Source organism: Amyelois transitella, chromosome 3, assembly GCF_032362555.1.
Source record: "Amyelois transitella isolate CPQ chromosome 3, ilAmyTran1.1, whole genome shotgun sequence".
Taxonomy (NCBI): domain Eukaryota; kingdom Metazoa; phylum Arthropoda; class Insecta; order Lepidoptera; family Pyralidae; genus Amyelois; species Amyelois transitella.
In genome coordinates, this window is record NC_083506.1 from 4509098 (window position 1) to 4532594 (window position 23497).

Genomic DNA, 23497 nt, shown 5'->3' on the forward strand with positions numbered 1-23497 from the left:
AATATGCACAAACCAGAACATGTTTGGCTCACATCTTATCCTTTAATATTATTTATTATGCTCTCAGACACAACGCGGCATGACCTTAAAATAAGTTTCTCATGAGAAGGCTTGAATTTTTTTAAATAATCTCCTTGTGTGTAAAATTTAGTAAAATTAAACATACCTAAATACATCCATATAATTACGTCTATAACCCTTGCGTCAGTGCGAATAGTTTTGAAAAGACTGAAAGATAACGTTTCGGCCACCTTATGATGGAATTGTGAGACAAATAGTGACAGGTTGCTAGCCTATCGCCTACAATAAGAATCCTATGCTTATTAGTCTTCCCCTTAGTCACATTTTACGACATCTATGGGAAATATAAGGAATGGTCCTAAAGTACCAGGAACACGGCATAAGTTTATCATGTTAAAATAATCGTTATAAAGCCATTAAACTTATTGCATATTGTCAATAGATGTACTTATAATATCTAAGTGTTTATTTTCAGACAAAACTGAACGACGATTTTCTCATAATCAGAGCGGATATAAAATTATCAAATTTAATTTATGACATTTAACTGCTGTGTCTTTACTATCGGGTAGATTAAAAATTTCTAAGAAGGAAGTACATAATCGTCGATAAAGTTTATATAAATCAACTTGTTTTCGGAAATTAATGGTTATTTACGACAAAATGAACGCGTTTGTAAGTGTGCTGGCTGTGTGCTCTATTGGATTGGGTATGTATTGCAAACAAGAATAACATAACTCTTTCTATATTTAAATGTTAAATTGGTTAATTGTTCTATAGCTATGCACAAGGAAGCACAGGTTCTATTCTACCTCGGCCATGTACTATTAGTGTGAGGGAAAACATTGTAAGGATACCTGCTTATTCAGGTAACTGGATGTGTCACCATGATCCACAATGGGTTGTGTTGCGGAGGTCAGATGGTTGTCGCTTCATGTAATAACCAGACTTACTCAATCCAGGATCATGGTCAAAGGCGCGCCCCGGACTCCTCTCCACAGAATATATACGGGACTAACGCCAGGAAGATGATGTTAATGAACCATTTTCCTGAAAGTAATAATGTTGCCTCAGCTGATGTAATCATGACACAATTTTTTATTATTTTCAGCCTCTGGATATAACCTGGGGCCCACTGATGTAGTGTTCCACTTATTCAGTCAGTAAGTAAATCATTGGAAATACATGTTCTATATTATGCTGACTCGGCTATTTAATTTTAATTTATAGAAAAAGACCACTCATATCTTCTAAATATCGAAGATAGCGTAGGATATTAAAATTGATACACGCTTTTCACAGCATGTAAAAATTACATACATTTTAGTAGAAAAACACGGGGGAAAATACTAATACGATCAAAAAGATTCAAATAAGTCGTTACTGCAAATATATGATTTAAAATGCACATTGAGGTTGTAGCGGGAGCGATGATTCGGCTCGACCGCCACCAAAGGGAAGATCTTCCGCCGGGCTAGGTGTTATGCCTGGGGAACCGCGGCTCCGACGATGCTGTGTCGGAGGTTGTATGTATAGCTCAAATCCTAGAAATATTTGCTTGCGCGATTTAGGTTTTTCGCTGTTTTTGATTGATAGCGTCGCGTTATTAAATTCTTTATATTTGTGACTTGTGGCGTATAAATTTCGCCACAAGGTTACAATCACAAGGGACTAGCAAGAACTGATTCTAATGATTTATCCTCAATTGTTGTAACAAAACCTCTTATACGTTTCCAGGAGCAACCCAAGCGTAAGCCAGCCACTTCTGCCATCTGTGAGTTCAATCAGTGCATCTTCATTTTCCAACTCACGCCGTACTGTCTTCACCATACACAACTTTGGAGAAAGTGTTGCTGATAACTTCAATGCCTTCGTTATCCCAGGTAAAAAATATATGTTTGAACTTACCGAATGTTTAACTATCTAGAGAATACTTTATAGTGATAAGTTTGTAAGAAAGTGATGAATGTGGACGTAGCGAAAGAAGTGTTCAAGGATTGTTCAAGAGAATAGGAGTGTTAATGCCTACCATTAGGTAAAGAGATGTGATTTAATGTATGAATGTCAAAAAAGGTGCCCATTTGGTTCTAGAGAAGCGGCTCCCATCTGACCTCTGCGACTCGGAAATGGAAAATAATCCAACATGATACGTCGTACGTAACAGATGCAGTTGCCGAACGTATGGGTTTACTCACGATTTTTTAGTTTTACCTGAGTAAACATTTAGTCATAACACTTCTTGTGTGGAAAACCGTGAATATGTATGGCGAACCCCGGGTTCATTTTCAGAGAGGTGAAGGCGCAACCGGGACCGATATCAGTTTGATGGTAATGATCATAATAGCTCGACCATCGACTGTTTTTATACCGATCTATAAAGGTCCTCATCTCAATCGATCATTATTCTATCATGTCCGGTCTGATTTAATATTTCTCACGTTCCAGCTCATCTATCCGTCGATGACGTGAACCTGATAGCTGTCGACTGGAGTGTTGGCGGATCTGCCTATGTCGAGGGCCTCGCTAATGCCCCCCAAGTTGGCGAGAGGATTGCTTCCTTCATCAATCTCCTGCTGACTAACTTTAATAGCAATGAGGATTCCATGAGGATAGTTGGTGTGGGCTTGGGCGCTCATATTGCTGGTATCGCAGCCAAGAATTCAGTGAGACCCTTGCCTCACATTGTTGGTTAGTAGAAAACGAGTCGAAATATTTCCAAAAAAAAAAAAAACAAAATAGTACGAGCTTTTTGAAAACGGACTGGGCAGCACAAAGTATATTAATTAAACAGAAAATTCAGGCTCAGGAAAAGGGCTAAAAGAAGAAGAAGCTTTCTTTCATAAAAAAAACTGTGCCGCTTTTATGCTCGACTTGGTGTGCGCATTTCCGTGTCCCCAGAAATGCTTTCTATCTTATGTATGTGACTTGTTCCGTATATTTATAATTACCGGCTTTCCACGGCCTGTAGCACAAACAATAAAAATATCACCATCAGATAATGTACCTCTTTGACGATGAAAGAAACTACATGATTGGTTCAATATTTCCAAAGATTACCCTAAAAACAAACAAACAAATTTACAAACTTAACCTCTTACTTATTATAAGTAGACTTATCAGATAGATTTATGCGTTACTAATTTCAGCCCTGGACCCTTCTCTGTTCGGCTGGACTCACCACCCCGACCTCCTCAATGCTGACGTCGCGGGCGTGGTAGAAGTACTCCACACCACCAGTGGCATCATGGGCTACGATTATCCCCTGGGTGACGTCGACTTCTACCCGAACGGAGGCTCCTACCAGAATGGCTGCTTCGTCGACGTCTCCTGCTCTCACATTTACGCCTACGCCTTCTATTCCGAGTCTATAACCAGGGAGGTCAATGGAGGAAACGAGTTCATTGGAACTGCTTGTGAAGATTACCAGTCTGCTATCACCCTTACCTGCGAAGGTGAACGGGACATATCTTTCGGCGGGAGTGAACCAAAATCAGAGTACGTATTTTTTATAACCAAACTAGCGCCCGATCACGGTTTGGCTCGTATAAAATCGTAACCTATTTGTTATTCTGATGTAGGTTATCCATATACTGTAAAGTTTCATAAAAATCCACAAGTGTGGTTCCCGGCACCAATAGAAAAAAGAATAGAACTACTTATGCCATCTCTTTCCCATGGGTGTCGTAAAAGGCGACTAAGGGAAATACTCATAAACATGGGATTCTTTATTTAGGCGATGGGCTAGCAACCTGTCACTATTTAAATCTCAAATCTATAATTACTAATAAGCTCTTTGGCTTATAAGTCTTTTAAAGACTGTTGGCTTAATCAACCCCGCAAGGGCTACATACATGATTATATGTATGTAGTAACAAACATACATACACAATAACATTCATTCATATTTATATTAAGTAAGAGTCAAGTCAAGCTGATACGTACTTCATGAGGTTACCGTGATTTCCTTCCGATAATTACTTAATTGCACTATAACCTGTAGTATTATTGGCTTTTCAACTCGGGCTTCTTTTATAAGGCGATGGGCTTTCAACCTATCATTATCTGAATCACAATTTTCATTTGATGAATGCCAATTAAGGCAACCAGCTCAACGATTTCTAGACAATTGTCTCTGTCTATCTCGTAAGGTATAAACATCTGGTGCATATTTATATGAGTGATGTATTTATTTATGATTGTTTCAGCGTATCCGGAATCTACACGTTCCTGACCAACCCGACTGTTCCATTTGCCCTCGGTTAAATTATAACGTTTTATTTGTATTAAACAAATGTATTATTGTTAAGTTTATTATTTATAAATAAAAACAATTGGTTAGACTTATATATTGTTTTTAGTCTACGACAGTTTATAGTTACCTAAGTTTTATATATCTTTAGTCAATCTACTTTTATTTATGTTTACTGGTCTTCTAAGTATGGCTTGTGGTTTTGGAACTTTAGAGTATTACCAGTATATCTCTTTTCCATGGTGCCGTAAAAGGCTATCAACAGAATATCATCTCCAGAAAAAAACATAGTTTTTCACTCTATGTTTATATCTACCAAACTGCGTCTTTTCCCGTGCAAATTGTAAAACTTGGGATTCTTTGGAGGCTAGCAACCTCCTGTCACTATCTTAATCTCAATTCCAGCTCTCATTAAGTCATCCAGCTGAACGTTGCTCTTCAATCTTTTTGTCTACCCCAAAAGGATTAAAGCCGTGATCAATTTACGTATATAACTTAGAATATCTGCATATTTAATGATACTACTCAATACTCTAAGCTTTGACATGTTATTAATAGAGTGATAAAATCCTTTAAAATCGTATGGAAATATAATTCCAAGGCTTTTCTTTACAGGAAAATATCAGAAGGTGAAACTGATAAATACTTACATATTTATTTGTTGCAATGCAATGATGTTCACAATTTTGCGATAACGTTACAATAAATACTGTTATCATTCGCGTATACTCATCAATCAATATTACTAGTACCAATCACGCATTTATTTTTGAAACTCTGGTGATGTTAAGAATAAAAGAAATCTGAAAACTATGAGACTAGTACATCTATACATATTGATGATTTTAGAGCAAGAAAATAAAAACTGGATGTTATAGATATGAAAATTACTTTATTACAATTAATTTGCGCACAAAAACAGTGTTCACAGATATCGACGTATTTATACCAGAGAGCGAGAGCAAAAAAGGGCGGGAAGCTACCACAGACTATATAATTTGATTGCGTTCACAAATCTCTAACACATATAATCACCTCTTCAACCCTTACAAGTTAGGCAGAATCAACAGTCTTTAGAGAAAGCTACGACCACGTGCAGCTTTAAGGCTTAAGATGGAAACGAGATTCAAATAGTGAAAGGTTGCTAACCCGTCGCCAAAATGAAGAATTCCAAGTTTATTTGCTTTTCCCTTGACTCACTTTTAAAATCTACACGGGAAGAGAAGCAGCTGGCACACACTGTGTTATTTTTATGAGACTAATAAATTATTACGTTTTTTATGAGATTAACCCATTTGGTGGCGTTGTATTGTGGTAGTATTGTAACTAGGGCCGTGGGTAGGTATCGTCTATTAATACGGTATATTTTATGATATTGTGTATTTTCCTTGTTACTCTAAAGTTTACATTTCATTTTCAATGAAAGAAAATTTGAAAAGAATATATTGAACACACTCAGACCAGCACCCAGACCAAAGCTAAAGCCGCCTAAAGCTAATTCTAAATCAAATCAGGCCGCTGAAACCTATTTGCAGCATTTATTTATAAGGGCAATGTGAAAATATTATTATTTTTAAATTTTAAGCCGTATTATCTTTTGTCATTAATTAATGCCGCATTAGCAGTCCAAGATAATACCTCCGATATAAATGACACCTGTTGCCGTGTGATAATAGTTGTTATTCACCATGAAGCTCCTAGCGGTGTTAATTCCTCTCGTTGCATGTTAGTTAATCTTCTTTTTATTTACCAAAAGTCACACAAAAACTGAAAGGCCATATTTAATGTGTTAATAACTTTCTTCACAGTCTGCGCTGGCAGTGCAATCCCCACGGTTCCCGGGGACAATAGCCACTATGTCGAGGGAGAAAGCCGCTACATTTGGATGCCTGATGGTGATGGCCTCCCACACTTAGTGGACCTCGAGGCGACGGATCCTGCAGCCGTTGCCGACTCCAGAAATGGCGCTGACAACGCTTACTGGCTGTTCACTAGGTAACTATTTGCCATACAGTTGCCGTTTTTATATTGTTACATAATTTAATAAGTGTAAGTTCTTTTGTTTGTGTGTGTGTTCATGTTCAAAACGGCTACCATATAAAAATTTGAGATTTTACGTTTCATGGATGAGTATTTAGCCATATTGTTAGCTGGTGGTGGTGGTGACTTAGAGTGTTAACACATGGGTTTTGAAAAGATCAAAAAAGTCGTTAAAGTGATTAAATTCTTTACAGGAATAACCCCAACAATGCCCAAGTGCTCGTTCACGGAAATGCCAATACCATCTGGAACTCTAACTACGTGGCCAGCAGACCGTTGAAGGTCATCGTGCACGGCTGGAACAGCAACGGAAACTCTGAAATCAACCCTATGATCAGGGAAGCCTTCCTTGCCGTCCAAGACGCCAACGTTATTGTCGTGGACTGGTCACGGCACGCCAATGGTCTTTATAGTACTGGCGTCAATGCAGTTCCCAGCGTTGGCCAGTTCCTTGGCGATTTTATAACTTGGCTGATCAACACTGCTGGTGGCAACTGGAATAATGTACACTTCGTTGGGTTCAGTCTGGGTGCCCACATTGTTGGTAACGCCGGCCGAAGGACCGGTGGTAGGCCTGCTCGTGTCACAGGTAACCTTAAGCTTAAGTGGGATTGTGTTCTTTAAGTGGTTCATAATGTTCACAACAAAATTTTCTAAGCGCATTTAAAAGTTATTGAATTATATATTACGGGAATAATCGTGTATGTTACTGTATTGCATCTTAAATGCATTTTTTATATAGAGCATAGACATTTTTGATGTTAAACAAAAGCTTAACTCACTCACATACATTGACAATATATTTTAGGTTTGGACCCAGCTGGCCCTCAGTGGAGTGGAAATGCTAACGCTCTGAACAACCAAGCGGGACAGTACGTAGAAGCCATTCACACTGACGGCGGTCTGCTCGGCATCTTCAACCGAGTCGCCGACAGTGATTTCTACCCCAATGGTGGGCGAAACCCCCAACCTGGGTGTTGGATCAGCACGTGCTCCCACAGTCGTGCTTACCAACTCTTTGCTGCCACGATTCGCTTCAACCACCTGGCCGGACGTCTGTGCAGTAATCTACAACAAGCAGAAAATGTGCAGTGTTCTGGCAGCACTCTCAACATGGGCAACGGAATTGTGACAAAACGAGGGTAAGTTCAAATTGCAAAAATTTTTAAACGCTCATTTACCATCCATTTCAAATTTCCATTTTTTATAACTGTTTGCAAGTACTGCATTTCTCGCCTTCGCTTCAACTGACAAGAGAAAAAAAATTAAAAAATACTCGTATTAGCCATTATATTTCTATAGGATATATTACTAGACATTTTAAAAGGAATGCTAAGTATATCTTAAAGCCAAAAGGAAAAATTAATTTCTTGATTTACTCTAGACTAGGGTATAAAATGACACTCGATTGAAATTATTAATTCATGTTTATGAAATTAAGTATTTTTAATCTTTTACAGAAACGGCATCTTCGGTTTGGCAACTGGAAACAACTGGCCTTACTAAAATAAAATAAAAAATAATTTAGGAAATAAATGTTTTATTTGTATAAAAACCTCTTGCTAACTTTTGGTAACCCTAAACCTTGCTGGTTTTTGGCAAATAAATTTTCAATCAGATAACTCAGCTTAAAGTTTTTTTTTTTTTTGCTGAACGACTACAAGTACCGGAAACATTGCAAGGAACACGTAACTGGGCTCTAGACTTTGCACATACATATAATACCTACATATATTTCTATTCGCTATCGATCATAGAACACAATTTTCAAAGGGAAATGAGCAGAAAAAGAACCCATGTAACTATGAAATCACGTGAACCTTATAAAAACGAAAACCTATTTAGAAAGGCCAAGGACATATCCATTATTCACCCTGCATCTTATTTTCTTTTGTTCAGATTTGCCATGCAAATTCGTTACTCTACCGACTGTAGAAGACTAGTCAGTCTTTTGGAGCAGAGATCGGATATTCGGATGCATATTTACCTAAAGTTGGGGTGTTGGGTTAGTATGGAACGTACTTCTGTACCTCAAAAATTCCGGGATTCGGCATTGATACACTTAATGTTTTAATTATGGTCTGAATAACCTCAGAAAGTTATTGTACTGACTAAAAAATCACGCGGTATAATTCTGGAATCCCGGTAGGTAGGTAATTTTTTTAATAAATATGATCATCCATCGCTTACGTTTATAAAGGTGTTTATCATACCTATACGATAAATTTCAATTTCTTGTTTTATAAAATTTTCGGGATTCATAATAATTCGAATCCCTTAAGCAAGAAGCCGCCTCCATACTTTCTTATCAAAAATATTAGTTTAGGTAAATATGCATCCGATTATCCGATCTCTAGTTATAAGCTAAAATCATGGCGAAATTCGATTAGCTGATTGCGGTGACTTTCAAAAACAATGTTGACTCATTTCACGCCCAAAAATTTGTACTGCAAATGTGTCTGAAAATTACACTTAACTACTATTAAACAATGACTATATAACAAACTCAAGCTTAGAGTAAAAATGAGTCAGGTGGATATTTCGCAAATGCCTCTTTCCCAGAAGGTTAGACAGAGAGACTACATCTTCCCATTTGCCACGACCCCTGCACGCTGCGATCTGTACTGCACTATAACATAATCATAATCATTTATTCTTCGAATATGGTTACAATGTTGGTCTTAGTATTTAGGTACAGTTTCTGTGAACACATATTCTACCTCTTAAGGCCTCGGAATTATATTATATAAGAAAAAAACGATACGGTAAATTACCAACAATAAATCACTAAGTAAAAAAATCTAGGCGAAACACTATTAGGTACTACAGCGCACCAATATGGTATACCGGAGACTTATAATTCCTTTTAATAGACAATGCAGAAATGAAACAATTAGCATATAAAGGTACATATATGTATATGTTTGTCATTCATATAATCACGTCTATATCCCTTGCGGGGCAGACAGCCATCAGTATGAAAAGACTGATAGGCCACGTTCAGCTGGTATAGGTAATGAAAGAATTGAGATTCAAATAGTGGTAGGTTGCTAACCCATCGCCTAAAAGAAGAATCCCAAGTTATTAACCCTATGCCTTAGTCACCTTTTATGACATCCATGGGAAAGAGTGAGAGGGAGTTCTTTTTTATATTGGTGCTGGGAATCACACGGCACACATTTCTGATAAAATCAAATTCCTCTACTGTATAGCTCCAAAAATCCTTATCTGGCCACACCTGCCATCCTTTAATTTGAAAACAATTACCTACCATCTGTGTGACGCGTATGTTATTTTATCTTCAATCTGGTTAAACTTGAGTTATTCCCCAAAATATGTTACAATGAAGATAATTTGTATGACGTTTTCATTACCTTGATAAGACGCATAGCCACCAGTTGTCCTTACTTGTAAACATGAATGAATAACTGTTGTTTGATCTTCTATAAATTCTGAACTGATTTGATATCTTAATATCTTTTCTCTATTGATTTTTTTAACAATATAAATTAATTAAGTATGTACTTACCTAATTACTATAAACAACTAAATAATCTATAGAGCGTTTAGACAGCGATTGAGAGACTGAGACTGATTTAACGGACGGAAATAAAATTAATTCTATGCTTACTACAAGAACTAGTTTGATGATTTAGTTAAAAATGTTATATCAGATATAGGTACATCTTAGTGACAATTTTTAAGATCTTTCAACAATATTTTATTGTTTTCGCATAAACACTCACTTAAAAATTCAAATTAATTTACTCTTCGTACGATAAAGAGTGACAAACTGAGATTAAGCTAACGAGTTGAAATAATAGTTTGATTTGGGACTTGGATACTCAATGGGTACCATATTAATATGTACGGAACCCTTAGACCGATTACCATCAATTATTTGATTATCAATTGTACTTAATCAATCAAAATTCAGATCAATCATTTGAATTAGATATCTGAAACCTCGAACCATTTTTTGAATGAGATAAAACATGTATAAATATGATCCTTTTCTGTTGTTTATTAGTAGATATAGGCTCACAATGAAGTTGCTAGTAGTTCTAGTCTCACTCATTACTCGTCAGTATTATTATTTTTATATACATTATACATCAAGTTTTGTGTATCTTTTTAAAAATTCTATTAGATATATACTAATTTATTACCTTTTACATCGTGAATAGTTAACTTCTTAAAATAAACATGAGAATAGTAAACTATCTTTTTTTCAAGAGAAGATACGAGAGAGCTAATTCGCTTTCTGTATTTTAATTCCTAACCATGTGGTTTTAATTGTGCTTGAGAATAATAATTGTGTCTTCAATTATATGAGAAAGCTTCTCATTGTGATTGATTTGTAATAATTTTTCTCCTAGTTTGCACTGGCAGTGCAATCCCCACGGTACCAGGGGATAATAGCCACTATGTCGAGGGAGAAAGCCGTTACATTTGGATGCCGGATGGTGAAGGCGTTCCACACCTAGTGGATCTCGAGGCTCCAGTATCAGACATTGCAGCTGCTGCCAGAAACGGTGCTAATAACCAATATTGGCTGTACACAAGGTATGTTCCTAGTGATAATAGAACAATTCTGTTTGTGTTAATGCAGAATTAGCCAAATTAAACAATCTCCAGAACAATGCAGCTGGATGGCTTAATGATCGAATTAAGAACAATGATGACACTCAGTTGCAATTATGGGCTTAAATGCGACGATAAAATAATGTTGACTTCAATATTACTTCGGTCATTTTTAATTAGATACCTACTTAAAAACTTTGCAACAATTAATTTTTATTACAGAAATAATCCCACCAACCCTCAGGTGATTGTACACGGAAATGCAAACACCATTTGGAGTTCAAATTACGTTGCTAACCGACCGTTAAAAGTAATCGTTCACGGTTGGAACAGCAATGGGAACTCTGCATTGAACCCGCTCATCAGAGACGCTTACCTGGCCGTACAAGATGCCAACGTTATCGTTGTGGACTGGTCAAACCATGCCAATGGCCTTTACACTGCTGCTTACTTGGCTGTCCCTAGCGTTGGCCAGTTCCTTGGGAATTTTATAACCTGGCTCATTGACACTGCTGGTGGTAACTGGAATAACGTGCACTTCATTGGGTTCAGTTTGGGCGCCCATATTGTTGGCAATGCTGGACGACAGGCGGGTGGCAGACCTGCTCGTGTTACAGGTAAGTCGATTAATGTACATAAAAATTAAGATTTGTCAACCTATTAGTTAACGAAATGCGGCAACACTATTTTTGGAAATCAATGATTTTAAGGAATAATTTTATTAAAGGTTTGGACCCAGCTGGACCTCTGTGGGGCGGGAACTCTAACGCTCTGAACAGTCAAGCTGGTCAGTATGTGGAAGCCATCCACACCGACGGTGGCTTGCTTGGAATTTTCGACCAAATAGCCGACAGTGACTTTTATCCTAACGGTGGGAGAAACCCCCAACCTGGGTGTTGGATCAGCACCTGCTCCCACAGCCGTGCTTACCAACTGTTCGCCGCCACGGTGCAGTTCAACCACCTAGCGGGCCGTCTGTGCAACAGTATACAGCAAGCCCAGAATGTACAGTGCTCCGGAAGTACACTCAATATGGGCAATGGAATAGTGACAAAGCGCGGGTAAGGACATGAAAATATTCTTACTAAAAGTTTTCATTTGGTGTTAAAGAAGATCATTGCTACCATGGTAGCCACAAAGGTTTCAGTATTGCTGTTTAAGAAATAAAAAATAACATAATTAAAGAAATATTATTTTTTGTATGCTGCATACTCGTATAATATAAAATAATATTTCTTTAATTATTTATACTTTATTGTACAAAATACAATCCATTCTGTATTTAATAAAAGGCGGTCTTAATGTAGAAAACTTTAATCATGTTCTTATATTAAATCGTACAATTCTTTACGGATGTAACTCATTTCATTAGAATAATAATCAAAAGTTCACTCCATGATATTAACTTGAGCATTTTTGTCTTTTGCAGAATTGGAATCTATGGTTTGGCGACAAGCAATAATTGGCCTTATTGAATAAATTTTGTTTTCTAAGCATTGTTTATATTTTTCTCTTATTTATCCAAGATAGAATTCATGTTTTGTGAAAAATTTTAACAAATAAACTCGTTTTATTTAAACCTGTGTTCTATAGCAGCTGAAGATACGAGATACTCAATGACAACTCTTCTGACAATTTTTCATGATTGATCGTAAAACGCAAGTTTTTCCATGTAAGTAACTTACTTACTTTGAAGAATTGAGGAAATTTTTAGATGGCTAATAAACGATATTCAGAAAATTGAATTTAATCTATTTTATCAATAAGCCATTTCTTAAATACTTTTCTAAGTTCTGTGTATCTCGTAAAGGATTAAGACATGATGTGTGTAACATAGTAAACATAGTATAACATAGACTCTTAAAGCGCAGAATTAATAATTGTTTTAGAAAACATTTTATCAATTTAAATGCTGTCTGATGCGATACGCCAATGACATGTTTTATACAGGGTGACATTTAAAACAACTGCATCCTTTTAAACATAGACTATACCCATGCTTCTGAGCCGTTTGAGCCTATTTTTATTTAAATTAAACGTCATCATTTTCACATTTAAAAAACCCTCAAAAACTACGTCACACGCTTTATTAAAGACCAATACTACAAAAAGTAATTAAAACTAAACATGTAAATAAATGTCTGAAAAATAAATTATTTTTCTAGTATCAAGATCAAGTAAAGAGTTGTCGAGATCGCTCAGCTGAATGAATTGTGTCGTTGACCTCTGAACCTTACGCGTCGCTTTTCCGCCCGCCGGGGTGATATGACATATTTAGGATCGTGGATTTTGATACTTTTATTTTTTTTCATACTTTCTGAAATATGAACCGATATTTTTCTTTTAACTTTTTTACACTTAACAGTTAAATTTGTGCAGTTGAATTAAAAGTCACCCTGTATTATTGTAAATCACATGTTAAGTGTTCTTCCATTCATGGCTTCGTGATCTACATGATTATCGGAATGATGTCGTAAGATAATGTTAATTAAAATTATTATCTAAGATAAGTAGAAACAGAGGTACTATTTGACTGTTATTATTATTTTACACATGTTAGTCTTATTTAGGGTTTTGGAGTGAAGTACAAAGAACCATTAATAGGCATATCCAGAAACGTGTACTGAGGATCTCACCTGAAATATTATTTTTTGGTTATGTTGGCTATCGTAAAAGGTTGGATGTTGTTAAAGGGGACTAAGGGATAGGCTTATAGATTTGGGATACTTTTTTTAGGCGATGGGCTAGCAACTTGTCACGATTTGAATCTCAATTCTATCATTAAGTCAAACAGCTATGCGTGCGATATATTTCTATAAACCCGAACAACGACAGCAATTCAGGCATATAAGGTTAGACATGTCGATGCAATAACAGGTTTCGTGAAACATGACAACACTATTTCCAGTCTATTGTTACTGGAGATAAAATTGGACTGTACATATAATATCATAAATCAAAGGAATGTATCAATAGTAGTATCACACCTCTTCACCATCTGCCAAAAAAGTGGGCTATTTTATTGTGAGAATGTGTGGTACCAAACCCACAATTTCTCACAATATACACATGACATGTGTTTGGGACTGAAAGCTTAGCTTTTAAGGTATAATTTTCATTTAATAGGTATATCTCTCAAGAATCCGTAAAAAAATGATACAGGCGATTCAGAATAATAGGACAAACGCTGCCTTTTGTACGATGATGCACGACCATGACGCAAGACTATGCGCGGCAAGCGTCACAAGGGAACTTTCAAAATTAAATAATAATTAAAATTATTTATTTTCAGGTAAATATCCATAAAATTCTTTTATTAAAACTACTGGTACTCATTTAAGTGGATTATTCTGAATACCTTTTGCACATCACTTTTTGGTGCAATAAAGTTTAAATAAATCAAACCTGAACCATTCCTCTTCCCTAGTACCAACAACTTACGTTTAGTCTCCGCCTTACTACCATGGTACTATTTTAAAATAAATATTGCACCGCACTGCTATTAAAATTAGGAAACTACGGAAAACCATTATTTCTTCTTGGGTACCAAACCTTGTCTAGATGGAAACGCACCAAAATGGATTTAAAAATATTTTTTCCTGATCGCGTAGTGATAAATTGCGATTGATTCAATCAAAGTTCAATCTAGCGATTAATCGCCATCTTTCTATTATGATGGAGGATTAGTTTGATAAAATGAAGTTATATAAATTATCACGTACGCAGACATTTGAAATGTTTGGTACGTCGCGCTGTGCAAAGATGAGAGTCTTTGTAGTTTTTGCATCAATTATCGCAAGTAAGTTCCTCTTCTTTCTTACTTAAGGATGTCGATGAAAAGGTGACGAGTGCGAGTAGTGGTACAGTCAACAGCATAAACATAGAACACAAAAAGAAAGTCCTGAATTTCTTTACCATTATATGTTTTGACATATTCATTGCTATGGCTGCTACCTAGAAAATGACTGAATACTGATCAATTCGTCATTGTAAAATATGGCAGTAAGTACCCACAAAAATAGAAACAAATTTATTTTCAAAGAAGGATACAAGACAAGGTATAGCATAGATCTTTAAACCGTGGACGAATGCACATTTGCGACAATTCAATTTCCTAAAGTGTAATTTTTGTTACAGCATGTATAGGCAGTGCAATACCTAGGTTACCAAGAGACAGCCAATATGTGGAAGGTAAGACCCGCTTTATATGGTTGTCGGACGGCGAAGGCGTACCAACACTAGTAGATCTGAATACACCAGTCGATGAAGAAGCTTTGGCTTCTAGAACTGGTGCCAACAACCAATATTGGCTTTATACAAGGTAACTAGCTCAGAATTTTGTTTTGAATGGTTTTGTCTAGTTTATTTTGATCCGTACAGTTTTGTTACAACTGAAGTATTAATTTATAATTTTAAATGTTTTCATACTAAGTATATATTTTGAAATAATGTTAATTACTGAGACAACCAATTCTTACAAAAGTAATATAATCATATTATCTTTCCAGGAATAACCCGACGACTGCGCAAATCATTACACATGGTAACGTTGACTCGATCTTACACTCTAACTATGTGGCTTCTAAACCATTGATGGTCATAGCTCATGGATGGACAAACAACGGCAATCATCAGGTCAATACGATGCTTACAGAAGCATTCCTAGCTGCCCAAGATGTAAACGTGATCGTGGTGGATTATAGGACTGTTGCTGCCCTGAACTATGTGTCTGCTGTTTTTAGAGTACCAGATGTGGGGCAACATCTCGCTGAGTTCCTGTCTTGGCTGATTGAAACTGGCGGTGGGACTTGGGATAATGTGCATTTAGTTGGGTACAGTCTGGGAGCGCATGTAGTGGGAAATGCAGGTCGCGCTGCTGGCGGCTTACCTGCCAGAGTTACTGGTTAGTCTATAATAATTTCATAATAATGAGGGACAAAAGTTAACTTGCCGCTCTTTTAAAATTGATCGAAATATAATTTTTTACTTATTACTTTTTGTATTTTAATAAATTGTTTTATGGATTCCAGGATTGGACCCAGCCGGTCCATTATGGCAAACCAATCGCAACAGATTATCTATCGGCGACGGTCAATACGTAGAGGCTATTCACACTGACGGGTTATACCAGGGCATTTACAGACCAATAGGAGACGCAGATTTTTATCCCAACGGAGGAGTGAACCCAATGCCTGGGTGTGTAGATAGCGGATGCTCACATGCCCGAGCATACCAATATTTTGCCTCAAGCATCTATTCCAATCACTTTGTAGGCAAATCTTGCCAGAATATTATAGAAGCCGGGGCCAATCGGTGTCAAGGCAGCTTACTAAATATGGGCAACAACATTTTGAATAAACGCGGGTAAGTAATCAGATGACGAATTCCGTTGCCTTCATGCTCCAAAGGAAGGCTGCTTAATAAAATAATAAAGTATGTTCGTGAATCCAAATCTTGCAGCAAAAATTTGTTTTTGTTCTTTTTCAGATCTGGTTTATATGGACTGAGTACTGGCGAATCATGGCCCTTTTAAAAACATTCCAGTGAAATCGAAGATCTTATAGACCTACCTATATCCTTTTGGTACAAATACACATTTATACAAAGAAAAACAGTGATTTTAATTCATTTAAGTGTTCAGTATCTCAAAAAGAAATACAGCAGGCCAATTCTGCTATTTTATTTTTAGCCGTAACGGATCTGAAACGCATTGATGTCAACTATACACACTTATGCTTTATGCTTCCATGCTGGTCCGGTAGTAAAGAAGAAAACATAGCATGTGGAAGGTGCTTCTCTTTCCGTGCGAATCGTAAAAGTCAATCAAGCGAAAGGATTAAGTATAAATTTGAGATTCCACTTTGAGGCTTGCAACATTATAATCACGTCTATATCTCTTCCGGGCAGACAGAACCAACAGTCTTGTAATAACTGATAGGCCAAGTTCAACTGTTTGGCTTAATAATAGAACTGAGATTCAAATAGTGACAGGTTGCTAGACCATCGCCTAAAAAAGCAATCCCAAGTTTATAAGCTTATCCCTTAGTCGCCTTTTACGACATCCATGGGAACGAGGTGGAGTGGTCCTATTCTTTTTTATTGGTGCAGGTAACCACACTGCATATTGGCTTGCAACTTGTCTCTTTTTGAATTTAAATTCCATTGTTAAGCCATACAGCTGAACGTAGCCTTTCAGTCTGACTGACAGTTGGCTCTGTCTATACTAAAAGGATTAAAGCCGTGATCATGTGTTTGCTACTAAATTATATAATACTAGCTGTCCCGGCAAACGTTGTTATGCCATATAAATATTTTTTAAGTAATTTATAGGTAAAAAAAAAAATGTCAAGTGTGGACAACCCTTATCAATAAGAGGTATGAAAAATAGATGTTAGCCGATTCTCAGACCTACTGAATATGCATGCAAAATTTGGTTAAAATCGGTAAAGCTGTTTCGGAGGAGTACGGAGACAAACATTGTGACACGAGAATTTTATATATAAGACTAGCTTTTGCCCGCGGCTTCGCCCGCGCAAATGTATTTTAGATTATAAGGATACGCCATAAAATTTCACCCATTTTTTAATCCCGTATCGTGCGGGACTGTTTAAGTTTATATTTGATTTAAATTCATATGGCTTCTCCCGTGGTTCCCGGCACCAATACAAAAAAGAATAGGACCACTCCATCTCTTTCCCATGGATGTCGTAAAAGGCGACTAAGGGATAGGCTTACAAACTTGGAATTCTTTTTTAGGCGATGGGCTAGCAACCTGACACTATTTGACACATTTATATCATTAAGCCAAATAGCTGGGAGTCAGGATCTGATGATGGTATTCCAGGGAAATCAAGGGCAAAACAGGCAATTACGTTTTTGACAATTTCATAGATCTGTTTAAGTATTTGCGTCTGATAGTCATCATCCCATGTGAATGAGCTGATGATGGAAGGTACAACTCCTCAACGGTTAGGAGTTGAAAGAAAATTCTTACGAAGTTATACGTACATGTGAGGCTATTAGGTTGACCTGATAATAAAAAGTAAATCTCATTAACGTTAAGAATTTAGGTGAAAATGGATGCGGACAAATTTTGTAGCTGTTTGTATGGGTAGTGTTAACACAAAATAGGGATTTAAAGGCGTGATGTTATTAATGTTATGCATGTATGTACATACTTATGTATGTTATTATGTATGTTAAAGAGACGACTGAAAGTTGTCATACAAAGTCTTTTTTTTTAAGGATGGGAAGTCATCAAATGACCTCTCCCGCTCTGGGTGGAACGAAAGGGAGTGTCAGACTTTTACTGACTAAAACCCACCTCGTTCCTTCAGTTGCCCTTTGCGTTCCGGGGCCACGGTATCTCGTTAGAACTTTCCCGCAGCCCCGGCTCAGTTTATCCCGTTTCCCCCCCTTGGGGGTTGACATTTCAAAAATCCCTTCTTAGTGCTCACTTATGTTACTAAAGGAACCTCTGTTCAAAATCTCAGACTCCTATACCGAGCGGTTTCGGCTGTGCGTTAATAAATCAGTCACCCAATCGCACCCCCTAAATCACGATTGGAGGGTAGTTTGAAAAAACTTATAATGTCAAACATATTTACTTGCCTATGTACGTGTTCATGCCAAGTTTCAAGTTTATAAACCCAAGGAATAAGATTTTTCATAGAAACATTTTTACCCCTTTTCCCCCCCTTGGGGGTTGAATTTCCAAAAATCCTTTCTTAGTGCTCCCCTACATATCCCAAGGAACCTACATTCCAAATTTCAGCTGTCTACGACCAGTAGTTTCGACTGTGCGTTGTCTGTCAGTCAGTCACTCAGTAACGGAAGAGTTTTATATATATAGATTGTTTCTACTAAATTACTAATTTACTCTCTAGCCAAAGCGATTTTTTTTCTGTCCTAATTAGGTAGTTTAAGAGTTATTTATAGACCTTCTGGCGTAACTCGGTTGCTTACTTCTGTGGAGAGATATAGGAGAAATATTTTACTGGATAAGTCAAGTTATGGAATTATGTTTTCATTAACCATAAGAGCATCAGTTATTAATAAAATTAAGGTTAATTCAGAGAAGAACCTGGTACAATGCTACGTTAGGATTCGTACCTATGCTACATTGTTCGACACGTTTTTAGGGTTCTGTACCTTAAAAGTTAAAATGGCCCCCTATTACTAAACCCCTGCCGTCCGTCAGTCTATTCGTTTGTCACCAGGCTATATCTCATAAACCGTGATAGCTATAAAGCTGAAATTTTCACAAATTACCTTAATAATCAACGTAATGATTTATAGTTGATTGTACGTAACCCTTTGTGCGCGACTCGGGTTTGGCTAGTTCTTCTACTTTGGCACTACTCGTAAAATCACCTACTCTCAATTCCGAACATTATTACCTAATTAAGTAGTTAAAGATTATGCACATTTTTTCATAAATCATCCTAAAGGCATAAAATAAAACAGTTGGTATGAAAACTGCATCGATTTTGATGGAATATGTTATGGATTTGGTTAAAGAGTGTTTTTTAACCATTGGACTACGTAACCCTAAAATGTGGTCTAATGTTTCTATTCTACGCGGAAAGATGCAGGGAAGTAGCTAGCAAAATGTAAAATTTATTGAACATAGCTTTCCCGATTAAAATCAGTATAAAATCAGTTAAGTAAGTACTTCCGAAATTATCGTATTTTAAATCTTGTTTTATACTTACTCGTTATATTTTCTCTTAAAGTTGCGCGGGCGCATACACACGAGAACCAGCTAGTTAACTAGAGGACACCCGCGAATCCGCCCGCGCGAAATGACTAATCCCGTTAATTTCCGTTCCCTTTAATCTTAACTGCGGTCAGTATAGTAACCATCTGTGGATTTTAAATTAAGAATAAGTAAGACATTATTTATAAGGTCTAGTCGTACTGGGATGCACGATGTCACAAATAAAAAAAGTCCCTGATGACTTGCAATTATAAACTAATTTTATCAAAGTTATTTTTGCAATTTAAGATTAGATAGATAGAAGATTATTAAACCGATAATCTCATGTCGGCAGGGGTTATGTCAATGATAGATTTAACATTTACAGGTTGGTTATTTTTGCTGTCGTAAAAATAGTACCTAGTCATTATCGTCGATCGTTTGATGCAGTACTTTTTCTAGGATGAGGTGTTTTTACTCTATATGGGCCTTTTTATACTCTTAATTCTGACTGTTAAAATCATATCATGGGAGCCATAATACTAAATGAATTATTGTGAATGCGAAAGACAATTATAAAGTTTTTTTACGTAAATACACGTCGTCATGTCTTTATACCTCGCGGGGTAGACAGAGCCAAACAGTCTCGTAAAATACTGAAAGGCTACGCTCATCTGCATAGCTCCATGATGGAATTGAGATTTAAATACGAGTAGTTACAGGTTGATAGGCTATCATCAACGTTTAAGTCTGAAGCTTAAATTAAGTATAAGGCCGATTGTCTTGCAAACTCCATAGGAAAATATTTATTATACACCCTTTGAATGTATTGTGTAATTTTCGCGAATGTCCGGTTTGGTTAATTATAGAATGGATTAAGAGATAAAACGTTTACGAGCATATAAGTTATCATTCACGTACAAGCCATCCATTTCATTTTACGTGTCGCTGTCAGAGATGAAAGCCTTTGTTATTTTTGCTGCTGTCGTTACAAGTGAGTTGGTAAAAAAATAATGTTGGGAAAAATTACAAATATAAATTACTAAATTAACTTTGTTGTTTATGATAACGAATTAAACGAAACGAAAATATATAAAGGTAAAATAATGATAGCGCAATAAATAGACTATGTCTGGCTCCGCTCGTACAAAACGAAAAATCCTCTTAATCCTCTCTTTGCTGCCCGCGAGAATTTCGTTCTATAAAGTGAAGTAAATATGGAGAAAAAAGCAGAAGGACCTTAAGAAACAAAAGAAACCTACATGGCAAATTTTGAATTTTTAGCTCCCAACGGTTTGAATATAATGATAGTGAAACAGCAAGCCAGTGTCACTTTTATAAGTAAATTTTCATTCATAAAAATACGAGTATCTTCTAGGTTTCGTAGCGTCACGTCATCTATTGAGCAGGTCATTGCGCTATGTGTTATAATCGTTAACTGTACTGCGCATCATCTTACTATCACACAAATTATTTATTAATGAATGAAAAACTTCCTGAATCACTTGAAAAAGGGAAGGTATTAATATCTTTAAGAAGAAAAATAAATAAATAAGGTTACACAAAGGTTAACTTAGCCAATTGCGCTTTCGAAACGGGAGTGATGTGAAAATTATGGTATGGTATATATGGGACGGTCAAATTATTTCTAACTACTTCCAGAACATTACATTAGGGTTGCGTGATTGATATTTATATGAACCCTGGCAATTTTTTAGTATGTTTTGGCAATGCAATAAACTACGTGCCAAGAGATAATAGCCACTATGTGGAAGGCGAGAGTCGCTATATATGGATGTCGGACAATGAAGACGAGCCAAAGCTAGTGGATCTTCAAGCACCAGTCGATGCAGCTGCTGTGGCATCTAGATCTGGTGCAAATAATCAATATTGGCTTTATACCAGGTATCTTGATATAATTATTTAAAAACAAAATACATCATCATATCTGGTCGATATCATAATGTCGCAACCACATCAGAATGGCATGGACTAGATACTTTTCTTACTGTACAGATTGTACGTCTATAAAGGAAAATGACTCTTAAACTGAGGATTATTCTGTTAGGCGATGGGTCAGCAAGTTCCCCTCTCCCTGAATCTGAATTTCATCATTTGACCTAAGCTAAACGTGACCAAGAATAGAGACGTTTTTTATGCAATTAATGTTGATAATTATCAGTTTTTATTGCATAGTTATCAGTTCGATATAAGAAATTATACACGTAATTATTTACATTATGACACATTTATTAAAAACCTTGTATTGGCAATAGGCCATTTTCTTCACATTATGAGTAACCATATTTTGAAATAGTAACTGAAGAAATTAGATAATTATAAAACTTTTCAGGAACAACCCTACTACACCTCAAATCATTACCCACAACAATGCCGCTTCCATTTCCAATTCCAACTACGTGGCATCAAGACCTTTAAAAGTTATAGTTCATGGATGGACTAACAACGGAAACCACTTGCTCAACACAATGACTACTTCTGCTTTCTTGGCTGTCCAAGATGTTAATGTCATCGTAGTGGACTGGAGTACTGTTGCCAGTATGGACTACATATCAGCGGTATCTCGTGTACCTGACGTCGGTCAACATGTTGGAGCCTTCTTGACCTGGCTTATTAATACTGCTGGTGGAAGCTGGAATAATGTGCATTTAGTCGGGTATAGTTTGGGAGCTCATGTAGTTGGAAATGCTGGTCGTTCAGCGTCTGGCGCCCCATCCAGAATAACTGGTTCGTATTCTGTTTATTGCTTTGTACTAAAAACTTTCGGTCTACGGCCGGGAGTACAATGAGGAACGTGTTATGACGCGAAAATTGTAATTACTTTGGTCCATATATGGACGGAGCAGGAGAAAACCTGACTTACCAATTTTAGCATCTTGGTGATAAGCGCATCGCTCAGGATCTTCTTCATAAAGTTGTGAATTCAACAGGTTTTAACGCCGGCAGGACGATGATGACTATAATAATTAAACGATTGTGTGTATATGGGGTTATTTTTAAATATTTTAAAAGCGAATTATTGTTTTTAAGATTGTTGGCTCTATCTACTTAAGGGAGTACGACGAGATTATTAAAATATACGTGATTTCCTCCAGGTTTGGATCCCGCTGGTCCACTCTGGCAAACAAATCAGAACACTCTATCATCCAATGACGGACAATACGTTGAAGCAATCCATACTGACGGTTTAATCCAGGGCATCTTCAGATCTGTAGGGCACGCAGACTTTTACCCCAATGGAGGAACAGGTCCTATGCCTGGTTGTTCAGATAGCCCCTGTTCTCATGCTAGAGCCTATGAGTATTTTGCTGCAAGCATCCGGTATAATCACTTTGTTGGAAGATCCTGTCAGAGTCTTACAGAAGCTGGCGCTAACAATTGTCAAGGCGTTAATTTCAATATGGGCAATGGACTTTTGGCTAAACGAGGGTACGTGGTTTTTGTTGAAATTTAATGACATACTCTTTAGTCTATTAGTGGTTGGCCTAGTGAATTTAGATTAATACTTCATGAAGATGTTCTCTGATTGCACATGTCGTTACTTCGTTAAACGCTAAAACCTTTTGCAACAAGGTTGGATTTTTAGTATACTTTCATCATGATGATAGTCGAATTTAAATAATAGAATTCTTTTTTTTTTGTAAAGTACATTGCTATTGTAAGATGGACAGTTTAGAATTTGAATCAAAGCTAATTCTATTATTTTTTTCAGGGCTGGTTTATTCGGGTTGAGCACCGGTTCATCATGGCCCTACTGAACGTTTCTGAATTTACAAAAAGATCTAACCGCAATTCTACAATAAATTTTGTTTTAAATAGTTTTTTTTTCATTTGTGTAATAACAAGTTGTTGCCTGTGACTTTGTCGCTGTGTTAAAACCTGAC

The 23497-nt window shown here is 36.6% G+C and overlaps 4 protein-coding genes across 4 annotated transcripts; all 4 read left to right on the plus strand.

The window, feature by feature from the left end:
- Positions 1 to 598: 598 nt before the first annotated feature.
- LOC106138196 (uncharacterized) lies at positions 599 to 7937 on the plus strand. The gene is made up of 10 exons (XM_013339281.2): positions 599 to 730; positions 1133 to 1184; positions 1759 to 1904; positions 2467 to 2709; positions 3168 to 3516; positions 4227 to 4279; positions 6079 to 6265; positions 6505 to 6899; positions 7119 to 7452; positions 7771 to 7937. The coding sequence occupies exons 1-10, from the start codon at positions 667 to 669 to the stop codon at positions 7814 to 7816; spliced, it is 1869 nt and encodes a 622-aa protein (XP_013194735.2). The 5' UTR covers positions 599 to 666; the 3' UTR covers positions 7817 to 7937.
- Positions 7938 to 10261: 2324 nt separating this feature from the next.
- LOC106138154 (pancreatic triacylglycerol lipase) lies at positions 10262 to 12387 on the plus strand. Its single transcript, XM_013339209.2, has 5 exons — positions 10262 to 10393; positions 10690 to 10876; positions 11117 to 11511; positions 11622 to 11955; positions 12324 to 12387. Exons 1-5 carry the CDS (start codon positions 10306 to 10308, stop codon positions 12367 to 12369), a joined length of 1050 nt encoding a protein of 349 aa, XP_013194663.1. The 5' UTR covers positions 10262 to 10305; the 3' UTR covers positions 12370 to 12387.
- Positions 12388 to 14570: 2183 nt separating this feature from the next.
- LOC106138155 (pancreatic triacylglycerol lipase) lies at positions 14571 to 16505 on the plus strand. Its single transcript, XM_013339210.2, has 5 exons — positions 14571 to 14693; positions 15032 to 15215; positions 15403 to 15797; positions 15925 to 16258; positions 16382 to 16505. Exons 1-5 carry the CDS (start codon positions 14591 to 14593, stop codon positions 16425 to 16427), a joined length of 1062 nt encoding a protein of 353 aa, XP_013194664.2. The 5' UTR covers positions 14571 to 14590; the 3' UTR covers positions 16428 to 16505.
- Positions 16506 to 20464: 3959 nt separating this feature from the next.
- Positions 20465 to 23431, plus strand: LOC106138156 (pancreatic triacylglycerol lipase). The gene is made up of 5 exons (XM_013339211.2): positions 20465 to 20586; positions 21311 to 21497; positions 21946 to 22340; positions 22709 to 23042; positions 23326 to 23431. Exons 1-5 carry the CDS (start codon positions 20550 to 20552, stop codon positions 23369 to 23371), a joined length of 999 nt encoding a protein of 332 aa, XP_013194665.2. The 5' UTR covers positions 20465 to 20549; the 3' UTR covers positions 23372 to 23431.
- The last annotated feature ends 66 nt before the right edge of the window (positions 23432 to 23497 follow it).